The sequence below is a fragment of the Dunckerocampus dactyliophorus genome, chromosome 6 (genome assembly GCF_027744805.1).
Source record: "Dunckerocampus dactyliophorus isolate RoL2022-P2 chromosome 6, RoL_Ddac_1.1, whole genome shotgun sequence".
Lineage (NCBI taxonomy): Eukaryota > Metazoa > Chordata > Actinopteri > Syngnathiformes > Syngnathidae > Dunckerocampus > Dunckerocampus dactyliophorus.
In genome coordinates, this window is record NC_072824.1 from 7658282 (window position 1) to 7678958 (window position 20677).

The window sequence follows — 20677 nt, forward strand, 5'->3', positions numbered from 1 at the left end:
GTTACATTAGACTACTTTACATTACGTGAGGTAAAAATATGTGATATTGCCTTAAATCATGTTAGCTGTATGCTACCTCACGTTATGTCTGATGTTATGATTTCATTACGTTCGATATGTGTTATATTGTAACGGTACACAACCTTACGTTTTGTTAGAGATCTGTTACATTACGTTACGTTTCTTATGTTAATATTGCACTATGTTAGATGAAATTATCATTTTTATTATCTTAGATACAGTATGTTACATCACGTGACGTTAGATATACGATGTTGATATATGAAATGTATGTTGTGTACAGTAGATATGTTGATATGGTGGATGTTATGTTAGTTCAGTGCTTGTCAAATAGTGGGGCAGGCCCCCTAGGGGGACGCGGTCAACTGTCGGGGGGCCGTGAGAGGCAGGGAGAACATTCAATATTAGTGCAGACCTGCCAACATGTATGAATTTGTTGTACTCAGCATGCAGTTTCACTAGAATATGCTTCACTGCTGTCCATTTTGTTGCATTTTGCTGGTTTCAGTTTCGAGTTCAGTCTGTATAGTGCAAATAAACAGATATTTTTGTCCCCCGGTGGGGGCATGACAAAAAAAAATTGACAATGACTGTGTTAGTTATATGTTAGACATGTTACATTACCATAAATATACATGTTGGATCTATTGCTACAAATAGTTAGGTTGCCTTACTAGTATTACCACGATGAGGTTGCGTCCATGCTGAAATGTAATGTCATTTAAATGGATATTAAAATTGTCGTCCTGCATTTTGGTTTTCAGGGACCGCATGCAGCAGTCGGCCATGTACGACCTGTGTCTGGGCATGAGGCAGGTGAGCCAGGAGTTTGTTCGACTGCAGCTCACCTATGACGAGTTCCTCTCCATGAAGGTGCTGCTGCTCCTCAGCACGAGTAAGGCTGCCAGTGCACTACATCTTCATTAGATGCCTCATTATGCATCAGTAATGCCAAGGGCTTGGTTTTCCAGTATCCAGCATGAGACAGTAGAAGAATGCATGCAGACTGAAACCTAGTCAAGTTTTGGGAACACTGACGTTATAAGATGGAAAGAAAAAGTGCAATGGAAAGTTAGCATGTACTGTACCTGTCAGAGCATTCAACGTGTCCCTGACAACCCTGATCTCCATAAAAGTACCAGTATTTATCTAATCATGTATAGATTGACACTTCATTACTGTTCACGTGTCGCTCACTGCGAAAGCTCTCAACACATTGACACTTTCCTCTTCAGCGTTCGCAGCCTCTCAGAACACAGAAGATGTGTTGAAACTTTTAGCAGACTGTGAACCTCTCACAAATATTCAGCCGGGGCAGCCATGGCAGCCATGGCAGCCGTGTCAGCGTCCGCGCCCATCAGTGTGGCTATTAAAAGTCGCACTCAAAAGTCCACCGGGACCTGAAAGGCCCGCCACTGGCCTGCGTTCATGCATTTTATATCCTGGTTGTGGTGGTGAGTTTGAAAAGTAGAACCTCTCATAAAGTGCTTGAATGCTAACAAACTAAACAAGAAAGCCATACAGTGGTTTATACAGATACATACATTAATAGTACAGGTTCTCAACAGTATTACAATTGGGCGGGGGGGTGGTTGAAAAAAAGCTAAAGGTGAAGAAAAAATCTTATCATCTCCCTCACATGTTTTCTCCACTTTGGAAGAAGAGGCGTTCAAACACTCGTTTTGGCTTTTCGTGACGTCATGACGGAAAATCCTCCTTAGACTAATCCACATAGACACGGGGCTGTGTAACATTTGGTCAATGAATTTCCTTTCGATAAATGAGAATTAAAAAAACAAAAGCAATTGGTTTATTTGAATTCAATTGAATTTGAATTTGATATATAAAGGATACAAATTGAAATACAAAGCCTTCTTGTTTTTCCAGTGTCAAAAAGCAATAGCCAATCTAAGCTAAGCTAAAGAAATATCTAAAAAAAAAAAAAAAAAAACGGTTTGATTTGGAATGTATTTTCCATATAACAAAAAAATGAACAGAAAGAAAAAACAGACAAAAAACAGATGGTTGTTCATACTCGGACACCAGAAGGTGCTATTTAAAGGCAAGCCCGCAGGTTGGCCTTTAGGTGGTGTTGTACCTTGCATTGGAAAAAGCAGATACACTCATCCCTCGCAATATTGTGGTTTGATAATCACTCCCTCGCTGTATGGAGGTTTTTCAGAAATTAATTAATCAATAAATGATCACTGTTTTGTGGTAGGCTATGGTCTTTTATCAGTCAAAACACATTGAAATACAGGTGGTATGTAGTATTCTGGTCACTAGGCAGCAGTAATGGCACAAAACATTGAGACATTACTAGGGGTGTCACGAGACAGTCAGTTCACAAGATGATATACGAGATTGGGTCTACGAGAACGAGACGAGATTTTAACCTTACTTTTAAGAAAAGTACGATGAAAAAATATAAAAAATATATGACAATATATTACAAGCCGCTGATGTAATTTCTACTAAGTTACACTCCTTTGCACTCTGTGTGTATGCCACTGGCCCCGCCACATGTAATATTCTCGTCACTAGGTGTCAGTAATGTTACATTGATAAGATTTGATGTTATATTACATTAACTTCACACTGCATGTAGTCAGCCATGCCATGCCAGACATGATTGAGTGAAAAAAAGTTCTCCTACCATTCCGTGTGGAAGTGGTAAGTTCTTGGCTTCTTACTTTGTCCTTCTTGTCCACTCTGTTTGGAACACTTTCTTAATTTTAGGATAAGTAAATTGGAGAGGCTAACTAGTTAGCTCGGTAGCTTGTAATGCTAGCGGCAGCCGTCTCTTATGTCCCTGCTGTGATCCCGTAGCCTGCGCAATGTGATGTAAAAAAAGAATAATAGGAGTGTAAAGGTGTTATGGGGTGTTATTTCATGTCTACAGGGCTCTGATAATGTTAAAAACTGTATTTAGAACGTCACAAACAGATTTTCTAAGCGCTAACTACAAAAATATTGCGTTTATTAATATTGAATTATACACCACGGAAATTCACTTATCGCAGTCAGGTCTGGAAGCAAAATCAAGGGACGACTGTAAATGATGAAGACGTGATTCATTGAAGACGTGATTCTTGACGTGACTGTTCCCAGAGACTGAATATGGCGGCGAGATCAACCACCACCTTGCTGCTTTGACATGAGTTGTTTCCTGACTCCAGTAGTGTTTCTCATCTCAATACTGTAAAGAAAGTTGCAAGTGAAAGGATTTGGCTAAAGAAGGTGAGAAACACTATTGAATTCAAGAAATAACTCATGACAGGAAGATGGTGTCTGTGTGGTGTCTCGCTGCCATGTCGTGTCTTTGGGAACAGTAGTCTTCATTGAAGCTAAAAGTAACCTTAAATATTCATTTATCCCTTTCCTTTGTCATTTATATGCATTTAGAATTGTTTGATGCATGTAAAACTATGAAAACGTGTTTTGTGTTAACATTTTTGAGAGTCAACCGCTGATGACACCATAGATGGGCAAGGTAACTAAAAGAATACAAATGGACTCACGTGGTGTATCAATAACATGACAATATTGTACGCTAACCGGAGAATGCATGCAAAAATGTGGCGTAAATTTTCAACGTTAACTAAAAAACGCGCTAACCAGGGCGGACGCTAACCAAGGTTCTACTGTAGGATAATATGGGACCTTTAAATAATGTTGGACAACTTCCATCAAGAGGTATGTCATCAACAGGCTACAGGGCGCCCCGAGTGGACTTTCGGTATGCGGTGTTGCAAAAAGGAAGGTGTCATTTAAGGACAAACGTTGACGATTGAGCGGCAGTTGCTGGCGAGCCCGTCAGGTGGAGGCTGTGGGCGTGAAAACAAAGCCAATAGGAGAGACAAAGGGGGGCCAGAGCCGGCCCTTCTGTTGCTGTGGCCTCCCTCTCCGGTGCTCGCTGCTTCTCTGGAGCTTTGCCACCGAGCCCTGCTGCACCAGACGAGCCTCCAAGAACTGCTGCTATTTTCCCTCCACTTCCTTCATATCCTTGTAGGAATTTTTATAAGGTGCTTCACAGTCAATCCTCCCTGCCATATTCCAAAGAAAAACAGGAGTAAAAGAGGAAAGGCTCCATTTTAAGCGAGTGCGATCTGTGATCGGTTGTGACTCATTTTCCCGAGCGAGCGAGCATCTCCGAGGCAACTTGGGAAAGCTGTGTTAGTTCCGGACCTTCAGAGATGAAGCTCTCGGAAGGGGAAGGAGTGTTTACAGAGGAGTTGTCAGAGCTTGTCGGCAGGGGGACGGCGTCGCGCAGCGCGAGCGCCTCTGGGCTGGAACACCACAAAAAAAAAAAAAAAACGAAGAGAAAAGTGGATAAAGGGGACGAGAGAGGAGCTGCTAATGCGGTCTGACCTTGGGCTTAGGTTTCAACCCTGCCTGTGGTGTCTCATGACCCTGTTTGGCTTTGGTACGCACCAGCACTCGCCTCGCCTCTGCTTGGGATGATACTCTTAAATCTATGCATGCTCTTGTTAAAGTGGCAGGAAGTGCCATCACGCCTTCAAATACTCGCTTGCGGTCAAAGTTAAGCAGCCTTATTAAGGGCACGCTTACACAACACTACCATCGTACAACTGGAAAGTTCTGAAAAAGTACACCAAACCCATCAAAAAAGTACTAAAAGCACTGCAGGATGCATGCCAGGCCAGTAGATGGCAATGAAGAGAAACACCACTCACCCTAAACGCTTGTCGTCTTATCCAAATTAGTCTTTTAAACAGCATACGCAGGTTTAAATTTTGTACAAAACACAACAAAATGTACACACTCCTTCGTTGTTTTGCTAGTGGCATTTAGATAAAAATGATCAATCAAAAGAAGGTAGGGACTGTTTACATGAGACTATTTTTAAATGACAAACATGGCTGTTTTGGCGCGTTTTCTGTGTTTTTGTCAGAAAAAAATGTGTAAAATCAGGTCTCAAGTAGAAGTTATCATTCTCGGGTAAACGCAGTAGAGTGGAACCTCAGTTTTCGCCATTAATCCTTCCAAAAAACCCAAAGGAACACAAACTGAATCTATTTTTCCCATAGGAAATAATGTAAATCCAATGAATCCATTCTAGATAACCAAAAAGTACACAGTATACACACTGCATCACTAGTGTGTATATCACTAGGTCCGTTACAAACTTAACTTGAAACTTGAGTGGATGCTTAGAGCTGTATTCTTGCTCACTTGAACTTTATTGTAAACTTCAGCAGCAGGTACAATCATCATTTCACACACTGGCCCAGCTCACTATCTCCTACTGTATGTGTCTCCTTTAAACCATTCCCCCTGTATTAACTTCCACGACACAACATCTCCGCACTTTGCTCTACTTTTTTCTTGAATTTGATAGTGTTTTTTACCTCCTTTTCAAAGTTCTTTGTTGTCATGCTGCCTTATTTTGCGGCCGTAATAACAAAAACACACAGAACACTGAGAAATATGCAGTGTGTTTTGAGTGCCGCATCAGCACAGTGCTCTATAGGAGAAAGAATGTCGACAGATACAGTAAATAAACAAATAAACCACACACACTCAAAATAAAGATGATTAAAGGATTCTATGGCCGGAATCTGTCTATAGTGTCCCAACTCTAAAAGAACCTCTATCCAACACATGGATCCTTTGTTTGAGCCCTGTTTGTCCCTATGATAACAAGACAGTGTACGAAAACCTAAACATATTTTTCGCAATAATTTTTCACGAAAAACGAATCCTACGAAAACCGAGTTTCCGCTGAATTTCTAAAAATCATCTATCTTTTTCCGCTTATCCGAGGTCGGGTCGTGGGGGCAGCAGCCTGAGGAAGGAAGCCCAGACTTATCTCTTCCAGGCTACTTCATCCAGCTCTTCCCGATGGATCCCGTGGCATTCCCAGGCCAATTGAGAGATATATTCTCCCCAATGTATCCTGGGTCTTCCCCGAAGCCTCCTACCGGTCGAACGTGCCCTCAACACCTTCCCCAAGGAGGTGTCCGGGAGGCATCCTGACCAGACACCCGAGCCATCTCATCTGGCTCCTCTCAATGCAGAGGAGCAGTGGTTCCACTTTGAATTCCCGAGTGACAGTGCTTCTCACCTTATCTCTGAGGGAGAGCCCAGTCACCCTACAGAGAAAACAAAATCATTTCGGCCGCTTGTGCCCGTGATCTTGTCCTTTGGGTCACTACCCAAAGCTCATGACCATAGGTGAGGGTAGGAGCACAGATTGATGGGTAAATTCGGACGTGCACCTGCCATATGCAAATTATAGACCCATTTTTAATGGATTTTTTCATTGCTGTTGCCATTGTCACATAGTCACGTAATGTCAGGTAATTGTAGCTGTAACTCTGCTTCAAGTGCACAAGATCATCGTTACCATCATCAGACAGAAATTGATGCGATGGTCGCAGAACCAGTCCTCCAACGTACATCAAGTTGGGCTCAAATCAGGCTGAATGTACGGCCAATTGAAGCTATGCTTGACTTAGCTATTGTTGTCATGCTCGTAGCGAGTTGTAGCACTTGGCTGTGAATGGTATCACCCATGAAAACCAAGCAAAGAAGCGCCCTGTCAGCTGCATCCTCGAACGATACTGACAGCCTCCCAGCATAGTTGCTTCACTAGAAAAGGAGGCTTTTGCTGCACAAAAGCAAAAAGTGCATTTGACACCAATTACCTCAGCATGAATGGCCCTTGTTTCTGGAGGCTGGAGGAAGGGGCGGGTGACTCCGAAATGCCAGGTCACTTTCTAATCAGGGCATATGTGGGTCAGTGCAGGGAGGGGGGGGGGGGGGGGGGGGGTGTTCCAAACGCGGTTCTGAGCATTAGCACATTCTCATCATGTCAGCCATGAAGTAAACCCTCGCTCCTGCAACCTACTGTACTTGGGTTGTCTTCTTTGGTGAATGTGGGGCCTGAAGGTGTTTGCTCACCAGCAGAAATACACCCCCACCTTATTGACCCACAGTGATCTGTAAGTGCTCATGACACCAAAAAAAGTTAGAAAAAAACAATAATGAAATGAAAGTACTCACTTTCTAAAACATTTTTGTCATACTGCTGCCGTAGATAAACAAACAACTATGAAATAGGAGTGAAATGAAGTGGTGATTTTGACACATGAAATCCCATACTATTATACTAAGATTCCTAGAAAAGCAAAGGAAAGTAAGTAAGTAGGACAGATCGACTGCAAGATCCGTGTGTTTCTATCAATTCACGTCAAAAACACGGGTGAAGAGAAAGTGAGTATGATATGATATGTTTAGCCATCAGTTACAGCCACAATAGATTAGCTGCCTAGCTAGCGTGTCACTAGGGAATTAGCACTGCATTAGCCGCCATGAGCACTCGGCTAGCTACTGTGGAACATATTAGCAGGAGAAATGTACATTGACTTACCACCACCTTGGCACGCTTTTTCACGGTCGAACCGCTTTTGGGTTTTTAAATTTATTTCCATCTGCGAGGCAGTGTTGAAACATTTGTCCCACAAAGTTTGCTGATCGTCTGACGAGGCAAATGGTGTCTTTTAGAAATGTGAGCTCCGTCTCCTGGAGTGTTCCAGCAAAAACCTTCAACACAATGAGCGGGCATAATATAAAAAAATATACATAACAAACAACAGAGCTTGACAGAGAGCTGGAGCATTATAACAGGGAATGCATTGTAGGGAACGGGAACCCCCAGGTGGGACTGTCCGGTGTTGACGTCACTTGCTCCGTCTGCTCTGCCAGACCCGGAAGAAATGACAAAAATGTTTAAAAATGGTAAATGGTAAATATTCAAGCACACATTTAACACAACAAATATACCTTTCAGTGTTATTTTATACGGCGGAAATAAAAAGATTAACGTGTTTTGGTCTCATGAGCACTTTAAACATACACATCTCTAACCTACGTAAGTAGATATTTTTAGCTTCAATACCACGTCTATAATAAAAATGTATTTTTTCTGTGACACTTGAAAAACAAACATAATTTGGGAGACGATAATGCCTCCTGTAGTCCACATGACTGGTTACGCTAACAATGCAGCTAATAGACTTCTTGGAAGTTTTGCAGCAAGAGGAACAACTTGATGTCTCGCAGATGAACTCTAAAGTAAAAAAGGGACAGAAAAGTGTCAAAATAAATGTGGACAAGTTTTTGTTTCGTTTTAGTCTTTAATGTAAATTTTGTTATTAGCTCTCGAGATACCAAACGTACATTACTTATGTTTTGGAAATTGTTAATATATACCGGTACATCAGTTTTAAGGCTACTTGTGTGAATCTCTGCCAGGATTTTTTTAAATTAACTAATTCAATCCCATTTTTCGAAATTCGACCCCCTCAGTACCCGCCATTTTAGACGATTTTGACTGATATTTCAAGGCACAAAGAATATTGTGTTCTATGGCTATATAAACATACCAAAAGAAAGATTAGATTCTCGTCTTTCATCAGAAAACAAAGTTTGTTTCTACCTTTTTCTGATCTTTAGTAATCAGCAGTAGAACATAAGTAAGTTACAGGAAAATATCAGTTCCCGACTAAAAAAGGGAGACATTTTTTTCCTTTTGTGTCAGCTCAAATATCTAAACAACTATACCACAACATACACAACACAAAAAGGGGTTGTTTTACAGTAAAATAACAATTTATTTACAAATATAACACCATGAACTATTTACACATTTAGAACTAAGCTATATATGTATAGATACATCTTTGGGAGTGAGCATTCAGGTTAAAAAAAACTTGTAAACACGTCTTTGGTATTGAATGAGTTACTTTTTTCAAAATTCCATGATCCCTTCTATTGCAATGTGTATTGAATACACACTTTTTACCCTCGGGACCGACTTGGTCCCATTGATTTCCATTATAACCTTGTAGTTTTGGACATATTGCAGTTCTTTTCCTATGAATACCGAATACATCCCTACCGCCAAAATAAAGGGAGAACAGGTAAGAGCTTCAAATTCCAATGGCCGCTCAGTTCTCTCAACTTGCAAAATGCATGGCAATAAAAAAAAGTTGAACGCCACAAAAACAAACCACAAAGACTCAGCTGTAACTCTTCAATGACGTTAATTGTGTGTCTCACAGAGTGAATGACAACCGCCCCTTCATCATATTTTGCTATGTGGCTTTTTTTTCTTCTGTTGGATAGTTTGCATTGTTCTACGGCTAGGACGCTAGGGATAGCTAACGGGGGGAAAATGCAAGCATGTTTTTTGTTGCAGACACTGCTTATGCCATAAATCGTACATTTTTTAAAATAGAAATCCATATCTGGTGGACTGAGTTGCATCATACACTTTTAGGGATTCAACTTCCTGAAACACGCAGTGTTCCGCTAGTAGATTAGTACTGTAATATAACTCAGTCTTTAGGCTTAATTGACAAAAGAACAGTCATTTTCTTTCCCTCATTTATCACGGTTAATTGGTACATAACCACTTTGGAAAGTGTGATGATTAGCACTGTCTGTTCAGTGTACGGTGTACCGGCTTCCTTTGTACTTCCTTTTGTGCTTGCGTCGTAATCCATGTTCTCTTAGCTAGCGAGTTAAACATTACCATTTACTAGTCTCATGTCATTTGAGGTCGGCTTTATAGTAAAAATCCCGCACTATTGACCGTGGCATCTGCTTCCTTCCCAGTTCCCAAAGAGGGTCTGAAGAACCAGGCGGCGTTCGAGGAGATGAGAGTCAATTACATTAAGGAGCTCCGGCGTTCCGTGGGGAAAGCGACCAACAACTCGGGCCAAACCTGGCAGCGCTTCTTCCAGCTCACCAAGCTACTGGACGCCATGCATGATGTAAGTGGCTGCCGTGGCACCCTATGCCAACCGCCTACAGTACAGTCCATCGCACATGTAGGCAGCCATCTATTGGCACTTTGGTCAGATGATAACATTGGAAATGTTTGGGGGGGGTTTTTGAGAGGGGGAATGGCAGCAGAATGGATTTGGATCATACTTAGTGGTTGGCTGATGCAGTGGCTCCAAATAAGGATTACTGCATTCCCAATCTGCCCCTGAGGGGTTGCGGTTATTTCGGACGGAAGAGGATCAATGCCAACTGATGGTTTTTTGGTCACAGTGGAGGGAGATGGTCCAGAGAGCTCAAAATTCAATAACCTTAATAGCTGCATGAATGGGGTTAATGCGGTGCCCCCTTGTGGTGAGCTAAGTAGGATTGGAAAGGGTTCAAAGCCAGGAAAAGGGGTACAGTAGGAGTCCATTTCGTTTTTTCAAGGTACTGTAGCAGTTTGTCTTTTCTTTAATGCCCTGTACCTTGAAGGAATTTAAAGTTATTCGGTAAATGCCATTGGAGGAGAACGCTTACAACAAGTCTAATTGGGGGCATTTCCAGCCATCACTAGATGGCACTGTGACTAAGTGAGGAACATGTTGATCTCTTCAGTGCGGGCCTTTCATCATACACAGCAATTTTGATCAAGCTCTGACCTTGTGGAGCTGAGTTATGAAGAGTTCCACGTTGCACAGTGAACCAGCAAAGGCTGCACTCACATACTGTGACCCCTAGACCAGTGGTGTCCAAAGTGCGGCACGGGGGCCATTTTTGGCCTGCGGCTGTTTTGTTATTGGCCCGTGGCACATTTTAAAAATATAATTAAACAAGAAAATGGAAAAAAAATAAAACAAAAGCAAAAATGGAAAAATCTGCAGTAACTTTACAAGAATAAATGAAAATATTCAGAGAAAAAAGCTGTCATCTAACAAGAAAAAGTTGTAATTTTATGAGAAAAAATTTTAGTTAGTTAATTGCAAGAATAAAGTAGGAATAAAGTCATAATTGGAGAAAGAAAATTTACAAAAAGAAAGTTGAAATAGTTGGAAAAAAAACAGCAGAAATGGAAAAAAATAGCTGTAATGTAACAAGAATAAACTTGTCACTTTATCATTTTTAAGTAGCATAGATTTGCAATATTCAAGAAAAAATATATATTTTTTAAGTGATAACATTATGAGAAACAAACAACACAAAATAAAGTTGTCATTTGTGGAGAATTAGGTTGCAAAAATTATATATATATATATATATATTATGGGAATAAAGTCTGAATTTTGGGAAGAAAACTTGAAATTGAAAATGTAAAAAAAACCCACACACCAGAAATGAAAAAAAAAACAGCTGTAGTTTTATGAGAATAAACTTCTAATTTTATCTAATTTTATCATTCTTTTATTTTAAGCAGTAATATTATGAGAAACAAACAAACCCAAATATTGTAATTTTTGGATGGATAGTTATAATATTATGGGGGGGAAAAATAATATGGGAATAAAATCAAAATATTATGAGAACGAAGTCATAATATTATGAGAAGAAAATGTACAAAGATTATTTAAGAAGAAAGTTGACATGTTTGGAAAAAAAACAGCAGAAATGGGAAAAAAGAGCAAAGTTGGTACTAATAATCACAAAGCTGAGATGCAGGTTTAAAAAAATATATAACTTCTTAGCGTAGCCACATGTGTTGCTTTCCAAAATATTAAAGTATCAAAGTTGCTTTCTTTCATTTCTCGATGTGGCCCTCACTGGAAAAAGTTTGGACACCGCTGACCTACACTAAAATACTTTGTAATTTAGCGGAATCCATTTGTCCAGTTTAGCTGTATCAAATACCGGCACAATCAGGCAAATTCAGGAGGAGTACGTTAAAGTATGCTCCTTGGGATTTCACCAAAATCCAACTTCCTGTTGTTGATTTGTTCCTGGAAACCATAGCTGTCTTGGACCACATGCCCATCCATTTACCAGTATACGGCACAACACAGCAGCAACAGAACCAATGTTGTAATAGCGGTGACAGTGTCATGCGCATGATGATGTTTCACACCAGCAGCTGAGTTGCGTCATTTTAAAACACGTGCAGATATAAAGAAAGAGTCATGATACTTTGAATGGAGTTTATGAAAAAAATACATCAGGAGGTTGCCTACAGCCACAGCTGTTAATGCCGATGCTTTTTGCTAATTAGAGACCATGGCAGGTGTTTGCTTTTGAACCATGCACTTAGCGACCATAGGATTCATTGAATAATTCATGAGTGTTGTGTTTACTTTGACAACTGAGAGCTGATGTTCTGATTGTGTGCCGTGGCAGCTGGTGGGGAACTTGTTGGACTTCTGCTTCTACACCTTCCGTGAGTCGCAAGCCCTCAAGGTGGAGTTCCCTGACATGCTGGTGGAGATCATCAGTGATCAGATACCAAAGGTGGAGTCGGGCCTCACTCACACCATCTACTTCCACAAGAAGTGACTCCCGCGGAGGACAGAAGTGAGAACTGAACCAAGGGACGGAATCCACGCGCCCCCTCAGAATGCCGCCAGTCGATGCTTGACCGTCGCGAGAAAGGCGGGATGAAGGATCGGAACGATCGGATCGGAGCGGTGAACACTCGGACTGGCCGAGGAGGACAAAGCATCCCTAAAGTAGCCCTGCCACCCTCCCTGTACGCCCCAAAGACGCTCTTTTGGAGATAAAGCCATACGTTTGCTATAACGTGCTAGTGCTACATTCACACTAACACACACCGTCTACACACAGATGCACTACCAAAATCCCTAACAAACCCAATCACACCCCTTCTTATTTTGCTGCAAATTAACTGTGGCTTTTATGCAGACTTTCACAAAAAATAGCTCTACACACATATATATATATATATATATATATATATATATATATATGTATACAGTACATATGCTCGTAGTTAGACATTGCTTTGCTTTGTATCGAGCAGGACTACAGGGCAAACAAAAAAACATGCTTGACTATAAAGGCCAAAGGTCTATTTGAATAGATTCCAAGGGCTATCTATACTGTACATGCATCACCACAAGATCAATGCTTACCCTTAAGTTTCAATTGGTTTCATTTAAAGTTCTCTGACAACTTTGCCTTATATGATGGAAGACACCGTCAGATTTACATGTGTGCTATTAAAGCAACGATATACAGTACTTTGGCTGCGTAGCCATACCAACATTTTAGAAAGCGCATGCAGAGGTAGATAAAGCTGCTGGATTCTAACCGCTCATGATACTTCGAATGCAGCTACAGTAATTGGGGATGCGGCGATGGGGGTTTTATGCCGCCGATTCCGACACCGATCATCCATGAGTGAGATCGGCCGATACCGATCACACGGATTAACTGAGCAGTATTCAATTTAGTTATGATGAGTGGTATTGGTCACGGGCCCTGTTAAACTATTCCAAGGGCCCCTGGCAAATAGGTGGATAAAGGTTTGGGCGGATTGTGTTTTTTTTGCCTTTATTTGTGTGAAACGATTTTTGTACTATTTGACACAAACCTGAATTTAATTTGATGCATGTTTTGGTGTAATACAAATACATGGGACATAAACTGTTCAATAATTATTTTTTAGCTCAAGATAACAAAAATAAACAGAATAAAATAATACAAATAAATATCTTTATTAAATAGAAATCTGTCTTGCTTAATTTAAAAGAGAATAAATTGAGTGTCCAGATTGCAGGGGTCTCCAGCTTTCATCACTATTAGTGCTGTCAACTATTTGTGTTTTATTTATGACTGCAACATTTAAAATATATACTACTTCATGTACTAAGCACATCTCCACTCAAACAGTGTGGCCATCATCTTTATGCTATTTTGTGCTCATTTGTCATTATTAGGGGTGTAACGATTCATCCGCTACATCGATGTATCGATTTATATTCCTGTGATCCAACTACATCGATCTGTGTTCTGCAAGTTGCCATTCCGGACAACATATATCGATCTGACATCGTTTAAAAGGTATCGATACTACGAAATAAAGCATTGGATTTAAGCACGACAGGCTTTATATGGATGTGTGTGTTTGTTTGTTTTTTAGCACTTTTAATGATAAAGACATTAAACGTTACTCGATTCAGTCTGCCCGTCTGCGATGTCATCACCATGCGCCAGCAGACGACAAAATGTAACCTGGCGGATGGCAGAGGACAAGCTGGCGAGCGAGAAATAATTAGGCCAACTTTGCGGTACGGTGTGTGGAAACACTTGGGCTTTTGCAAAGCGGGAGATGTTCTAAATAAGTCGGGCGCTGTTTGTAGAATATGTAAAGATAAAAAAAAATACCACGGCAACACGACAACAGGGGGCAGGAGATTTCTCTGAGTGTTGGGCCACATCGAGTCATACAAGTGCTTCAAAAGTTAAGTCCAACTTTAAGCCTTTCAAACTCATGGATCGGAGCTTCAGGACAAGATAAAAGGTATGTAGGATATAAATTCACTTTAATATCCATCTGCAGATGAAATTTCCTTAACATTTTATCATACATATACTTATCATACATGCTACATCACCTGCACAGTATGCAGGTATTTATTTCACAGTCAGACTGTTTGAATTTTTGGCTAAAAAGTTACTGAATAAATTTAAAGTTACAGAATCATTTCGGGATCGTATCGTTCTAAATGAACCAATATCATCCTTGAATCGTATCGGCAACCACAAATCGTGATACGAATCGAATCGTTGTTAAATCGAATCGTTACACCCCTAGTCATTATAGAAAGGCACAATGTCTGCAGTCGACAGTTATAATAAAAAAAAAATACTAAGAGTTGACCCTTTGTGAACTACTCAAAATCAGCTGGTGAGCTAGGAGACCCGTGTGATAGGATCGCCATCATAAGGCTGGACACACTGTGTGTCCATGTTCATTAAACAACCACACACAAATAGTGTTTGGAGGACAAGACGTAATTAGTATAATAACAACAAGACGGTGGAAAAAGTTAGTACGTACCCCATGAACGTGATATACACTTGTAGCTTTCTCGTGGGACAAAAAAACGAGCTCCAAACACACCGTATTGCTTGTTTGCTTTAAAAAAGACAAAATGCCACTGTGGTAAAAAGTCACATTTGGAGTCCGAAGACAAGAAGCTAGCGTGTAAACAAAGATGCAAGAAGAGTCGAACAGCAATAGGCTTGGTAAGGGAGTGATCAAACACGTTGGCATCGACTGCAGTAGCCTGTGTCAAGCGTCATATTGTTGGCAACCCTACGTGACACAGCAGACATGGAGGATTTGCCCCCGCATGCCGATCGTTTTTTGTGATCGGCTTTGAAAGGCGTTTTTTTACGGATCGGTGCACCACTAGCAGTGATCCCTTGTTTATCGCTGTTAATTGGCTCAAATCAATTTCAAGTGAATTTCATGAAGTAGGATTCTTTCTTTATACGTCGCATATTTTCGTAGTTATAAAACCTGTTTATGCCCTTCTTAATACAGTTTTTAACATTATTAGAGCCCTGTGGACATGAAATAACACACCGACAGTCACCTTTACACGCGTATCACCCAATATAGTAGACCAGTGGTCCCCAACCTTTTTTGACCCACGGACCGGCTTGTGTTCCCACAAATCTCCCGTGGACCGGGGGGGGGTTTGTATATTATAGCGATCTAATTTATCTTACTTATTCTGTATTGTGTAAAACTAAGACATGAACGACATTTTTTTTTATTTATCATTGCACCTGAAAACTTCCTGTGGTCCGGTTCGGCCTCACCCATGGACCGGTACTGGGCTGCAGCCCTGTGGTTGGGGACCCCTGTAGTAGACAACATAAGAAAAAAATATGACATTTTAGACATAAGAGATAATATAGGCTCATACGTTAGCATTAGGAAGCTCCTTGTTGCTCCATTTTTACTTCCTGTTTCGTACAGTACTTCCTGTGGTGGCTATTGTCTCATCTATGGAAACATTACTGACACCTAGTGACCTGTGTAGAATACTACATGTCATCACAACGTCGTCGAACGTGTCTTCGGAATGCCTTATATTTGTATTTGACTTCATTTGGACATTTTTATGCTTGAAAATACTTAATTTAAGCAACAACATGTAAAAGTTGCATAAATTTGCATATTTTTGGAATAATAAGAGGCCGTATTCAACCACGAAATAGCGATGATTTATTAATATATTTTTGTAAAGACCGTGAAAGAGTGAAGCCCCAATATTCCGTGAAATTCAGCTGGCAATGCCGATGTTTTAGTCGTTTTTTCATTATGACTGCAGACATTGTGTTTCTAATTATTTGATTTCTATTTGATTTTGTAGACCATGAATGACCATGAATTTAGAAATCAGAATTTTAGTTTTTTTTATAATATTCAATAAGGGCGGTACGTTTCGTTCGGTACGTACCTCGCTATAAGGTCACAATTTCATTCATTTTCGGTACAGTAAGTGTACAAACTATGAATCATTAAAACTATTTAGCCAATCAATGATTAAATAAATTACAAAAAAAAAACAATAAGATGCTTTGTCATAAATTACAAGGCTTCTGGATTTCTGCTTGCCATACGCAGACGCTTGTATTTGATTGCGGAGTGAACTCATGACACAAGAAACACTTTTAATATGTTACCTGCACGGTACGCTTATGTACCAAAAAAAAATCAGAATACAAATACATGTACTGCTACACCTCTAATATTTCAAGATGAATGATTTTGGGGGCGGCTGTGATGCATTGCAAAGACGTCAAGTTGCACTGAGAGTGTGAACGGTGTGTTGCAGGCTGCTGGGAAGTAGGAAATCCCAATTCATTAAATTTACAGTATGCAATTTCAGTTGAAAGTAAACAAAAAACACGGACGACGACCTTGATGAGTGTGTCGTTTAACATTAAAGGCATAAAAAAGTCCCTATACAGCTTAATTTTGTGTCTGGAATCTCTCAGCGTGATTGGCAGCCCCCAGGGTCCCGATATTTCCTTCACTAGTAAATAAAACAAAAAAAAAGTATATACTGTAGTGCAGGGGTGTCCAAAGCACAGCCTGGGGGCCACTTACAGTATGTTTTTTTTAATGGCTCACGGCACATTGTAGAAATAAAATTCCACACGAAAAAAAGAGCAAAAAGGCAAAATGTAAAGAGAAGGTGCAATGCTGATACTAATAACTAATTGGTACACAAAGCTATCTTTAAATATGTATACATAAATATGAAAGTATTTTAATATGATGTAATATTCTTTAATAATATTCATTTAGAATAATATTAAATTAAAAATAATAATAAATTATTTTTTTTGCCTTTTCACAGCATTTTGAAAATCCATAGAAAAAGCAAAGTGGCCGCCCGCATGGTTTGATTTTTAACATGCGGCTCTCGGAGGAAGTGCTGAAGTGGATTTATTACCACATTTGCAAATCTGATGTCTTCTATCATTTAAGTCAAACTTTAACATTTACGGTTAAGTCCAAAATTATTCATACCCTGGCTACATTTGGATTTTATTTGCTACAAATGATATTTAGAAAAAAATGAGTTTGGGGTTTCTTTTAGCTGACAACGACACGCACAGCTATGCGAGCTAAAGCGCTAACTTACGATCAGCAATGTCATGCTGGGTTAGCCGAGGGAAAACAAAATGGTGAAACTTACAGCTCCCACGTGTGTAGCTGACTGACAGATATTTTAAGACGTGTAGTGAAGCCTCCCATGAGGAAGGAGGTTTTTTCCTTCATGACGTGTTGACGAGATGGAAGATTTTCCTCACGTTTGGCGCTCATAAACGGCTTTCAGGACACGTTACATCCATAAAACGTCACTTTATGCATAACAGGGGACCTTTAAGTCAATATTTGTGCAGAGTATGAATCATTTTGGGCTTAATTGGACATTCATCCACTTTTTCCATCCAAACTAATATGCAAAAGTCCCTCCACTACCCAAAGTGTCCAATCAAGACAATATTGATGAGTGATTCAATTTGTGCCGCGGTTGCTATGGATGAAGGGGGGTGAAAAAACATGCACTCGCTAATGGATTTTGCTGTAAACGCTGTCATTTTGTGTGTTATCTCCAGAGCAGCAGTCTGCTTCTCCTCAGCAACGAGCAAAGCCAGCCCTTTCTGTACCACAAAGAATAATAACCTTTTTTTTGTCTACATTTTACATTAAGGTGCTTCATTTTTACCGATGCCAGGCGAGACATTTGTACAGCAACACACACACACACACACACACACACTGTACAGTTGATTAGCATCCAACATGGAGACGTACTCTGCAGTGCTTAATGTACAGGTATTATTAACCCAACTCAAAGCGAGCTATTGTATTGTAAAGTTTGGGAGGAATGCTTTTGATGATGTGGTATGATTCGGATTCCCCTCTGAAGAAAACGGTGACGATGCTACTGAGGAGAGTTGGAGCGCCCTCGTCCCCTTTTTGGCGTGTGGCGAGTATGACGTGTTTTTGATGGTGGATTAGCCATATCCTGTTTCCACTGTTTTGTTTTTGATTTGTTTTTGTTTTGTTTGTTTTTTTTTTGCACAGAGGAAGGTGGTCAATGTGAGGAGCAGCTATAAAGTGTGACTATTTTGGGGTGATAGCGCAGTAACGGAAATGTAATTGTGAATATTTGTGAATAAAGAAGACGGAAAGTGAAGTGATTTTTGTGCGTTATTGGGAGGAAAGCGTTTTTGTTGTTGTTGTTCTTCTTCTTCTTGTCCTTTGTAAGGAACCTAAAAAGGATGAATGGGAAAGTATTTTTGAGAGAATTCTATTTTGCTGGAAAATAATATTTAAGTACTTTTGTCTAAAAAACAAACAAAAAAAAGAAAATTCTTTTTTGTAAGATGCAAACTGTTAATAATGCATGCGTTTTGATGAGATGTTTACATTGTATGTCAAAGAAAAAAAGGGAAACTTGTGCCTTTTTTAATCTCACCTGATTTACAGATTTAACATCATGTACTGTAAATAGAATAAAATGGTCCTTTTTGTTGCGTGTAAGACATTTCTACTTTGAAGAAAAATAATTATGTGTTCCTACCCCCCCCCCACCCCCCACTGGCTGTGTTCTTTCTGTGTGTTGGCTGGCAAAGGAGGAGGATAACATAGCGGAAGGAGAAATGAATGTATAAACGACATTGTGACACACTTACTACCTGAATGTTAGACACAAGACATTTATTACCTTCTTTACTCCATTTGGGTTTTCTTTTAACTTTTCTTTCCATCATTGTTCATGTGGAGAATAATAATTTAAAAAACAGTATTTCTTATTTTGTAACAAAATGTGACAGATTTTTTGTTTTGTTTTTGCTGTTGAAATGATTTCCTAATCCATGACGGTATTGTTGACGAGCACCACAATAAAAATCAAGTCACCACCTTCTTGTTGTGTCTATTTACAGTCTCTGTGCGTTGTTATATGTTGGCAAGGGACGAGTAGGGGTGTCACAAGATCTCGTGAGATTAAAACGGGACAAGATTTCTTTTTCAGAAAAACACCCTCTCCCTATTATAAACAGATTAACTCATCAATCACTGAGACGTTCGGTCGACAAAAATACAAGCGGAACAGCGCAAAATTGTGTGCGTTCACAGAAAGCCATCGCAAAAGAAATGATGCATCATGCTCTTTAATGCAGTTGAAAAGCCAGCATTTCAAGAAACGCTGCAAATGTTAGACGTTAGAATTGCTTGTGAGAAGATACATGTCACAAACGCCACAGTGAAAGATGACATATCGAAAGAACTATTGCTGTGATATGTTGACAATAATATCATTTAGCGTCAATTTGTGGGACGATAAACATTTCAAAGAGCACCTGCATCATGTTGTGATGCAGTTAAATGAAAGGGTTTGTCCAGTCATATTTTTTAAATTGTACTTTTCTCAAATTTAATGTTAAAATCTCGCCTCGTCTCGTGGACTCAATTTTGTGCATGATCTCGCGAGTTGGGTGTCTCGTGACACCCCTAACAGAAAGCCAACTTAGACATCCTTGAGAGCAGGGGTGCTCATCTAATTTAATTTCCTCCCATAATGCATTTCGTCCCAGCAAAGCATTTCATTCAGAGCGTTCCAAAGTTGATTCATTTAGTCGCCTCTGTCCACCAGAGGGAGCCAGAGGAGCCTCTGGTGGCGCATGAATCAGCTTTGAAATGCTCTGAATGAAATGCTTTGCAGAGTCGAAATGCATTATGGGAAGAAATTAAAATAGCTGTTGTTTTTTTTATTTGAAACTCGTATTGGTACTTGTATTTGTGTTAAGTTGCTGTGTGATGAGTTTAGCGGTCTTTGTAAGATGACACCGTGAGTCAGACTGTTCTATTGAGTAATGACCTCCTGCGATTTCCAACACGTTGGCAAGCTTGTTGTGAGTGTTTTCATATTTCATGATTGGCTCCTGTCAAATACAAAGCTGCCTGGTCCTCACCGACTTGTGCTTGCCACAATATACCATTTTATGACATGGGCATGTGCGGCTAATAGTCCAGTGTGGCTTATATACTGTATGTCCACATCTGTTTTTTTTTTCTAAATTTGGTTGGCACAACTTAAACACCGGTGCATCTTATACACAGGAAATTGCGGTAATGTTGTTTCTACAATGTACCGTAGAAAATATGGTTCTCGTGTTGCACTTTGGACACCCCAGAGTTAACAATACTACAACACATGTTGACGTAAACGTACCCATTTTTCATAGAAAATCCCAAATTTGATGTCGACAAAAGAGACTATGTATGTTGACGCCGACTGACTGTAAGTGGGCACTTTTTATTGATATTAATAATAATAACACGGTGGATCGGGACTTGATGATTTGGTCGACACAAATG

General features: G+C 40.0%; 1 protein-coding gene across 2 annotated transcripts in view; it reads left to right on the forward strand.

Annotated features, from left to right (window-relative positions):
- nr3c2 (nuclear receptor subfamily 3, group C, member 2) overlaps positions 1-19222 on the forward strand; it is a 114734-nt gene extending 95512 nt beyond the window's left edge. For both annotated transcript variants that reach the window (XM_054779111.1, XM_054779112.1), the window contains 3 exons: positions 786-916; positions 9667-9824; positions 12139-19222. In XM_054779111.1, the coding sequence (XP_054635086.1) occupies positions 786-916; positions 9667-9824; positions 12139-12294 (445 nt within the window). In that variant the 3' untranslated portion in view covers positions 12295-19222. The remainder of the gene's footprint in view (positions 1-785; positions 917-9666; positions 9825-12138) is intronic.
- The last annotated feature ends 1455 nt before the right edge of the window (positions 19223-20677 follow it).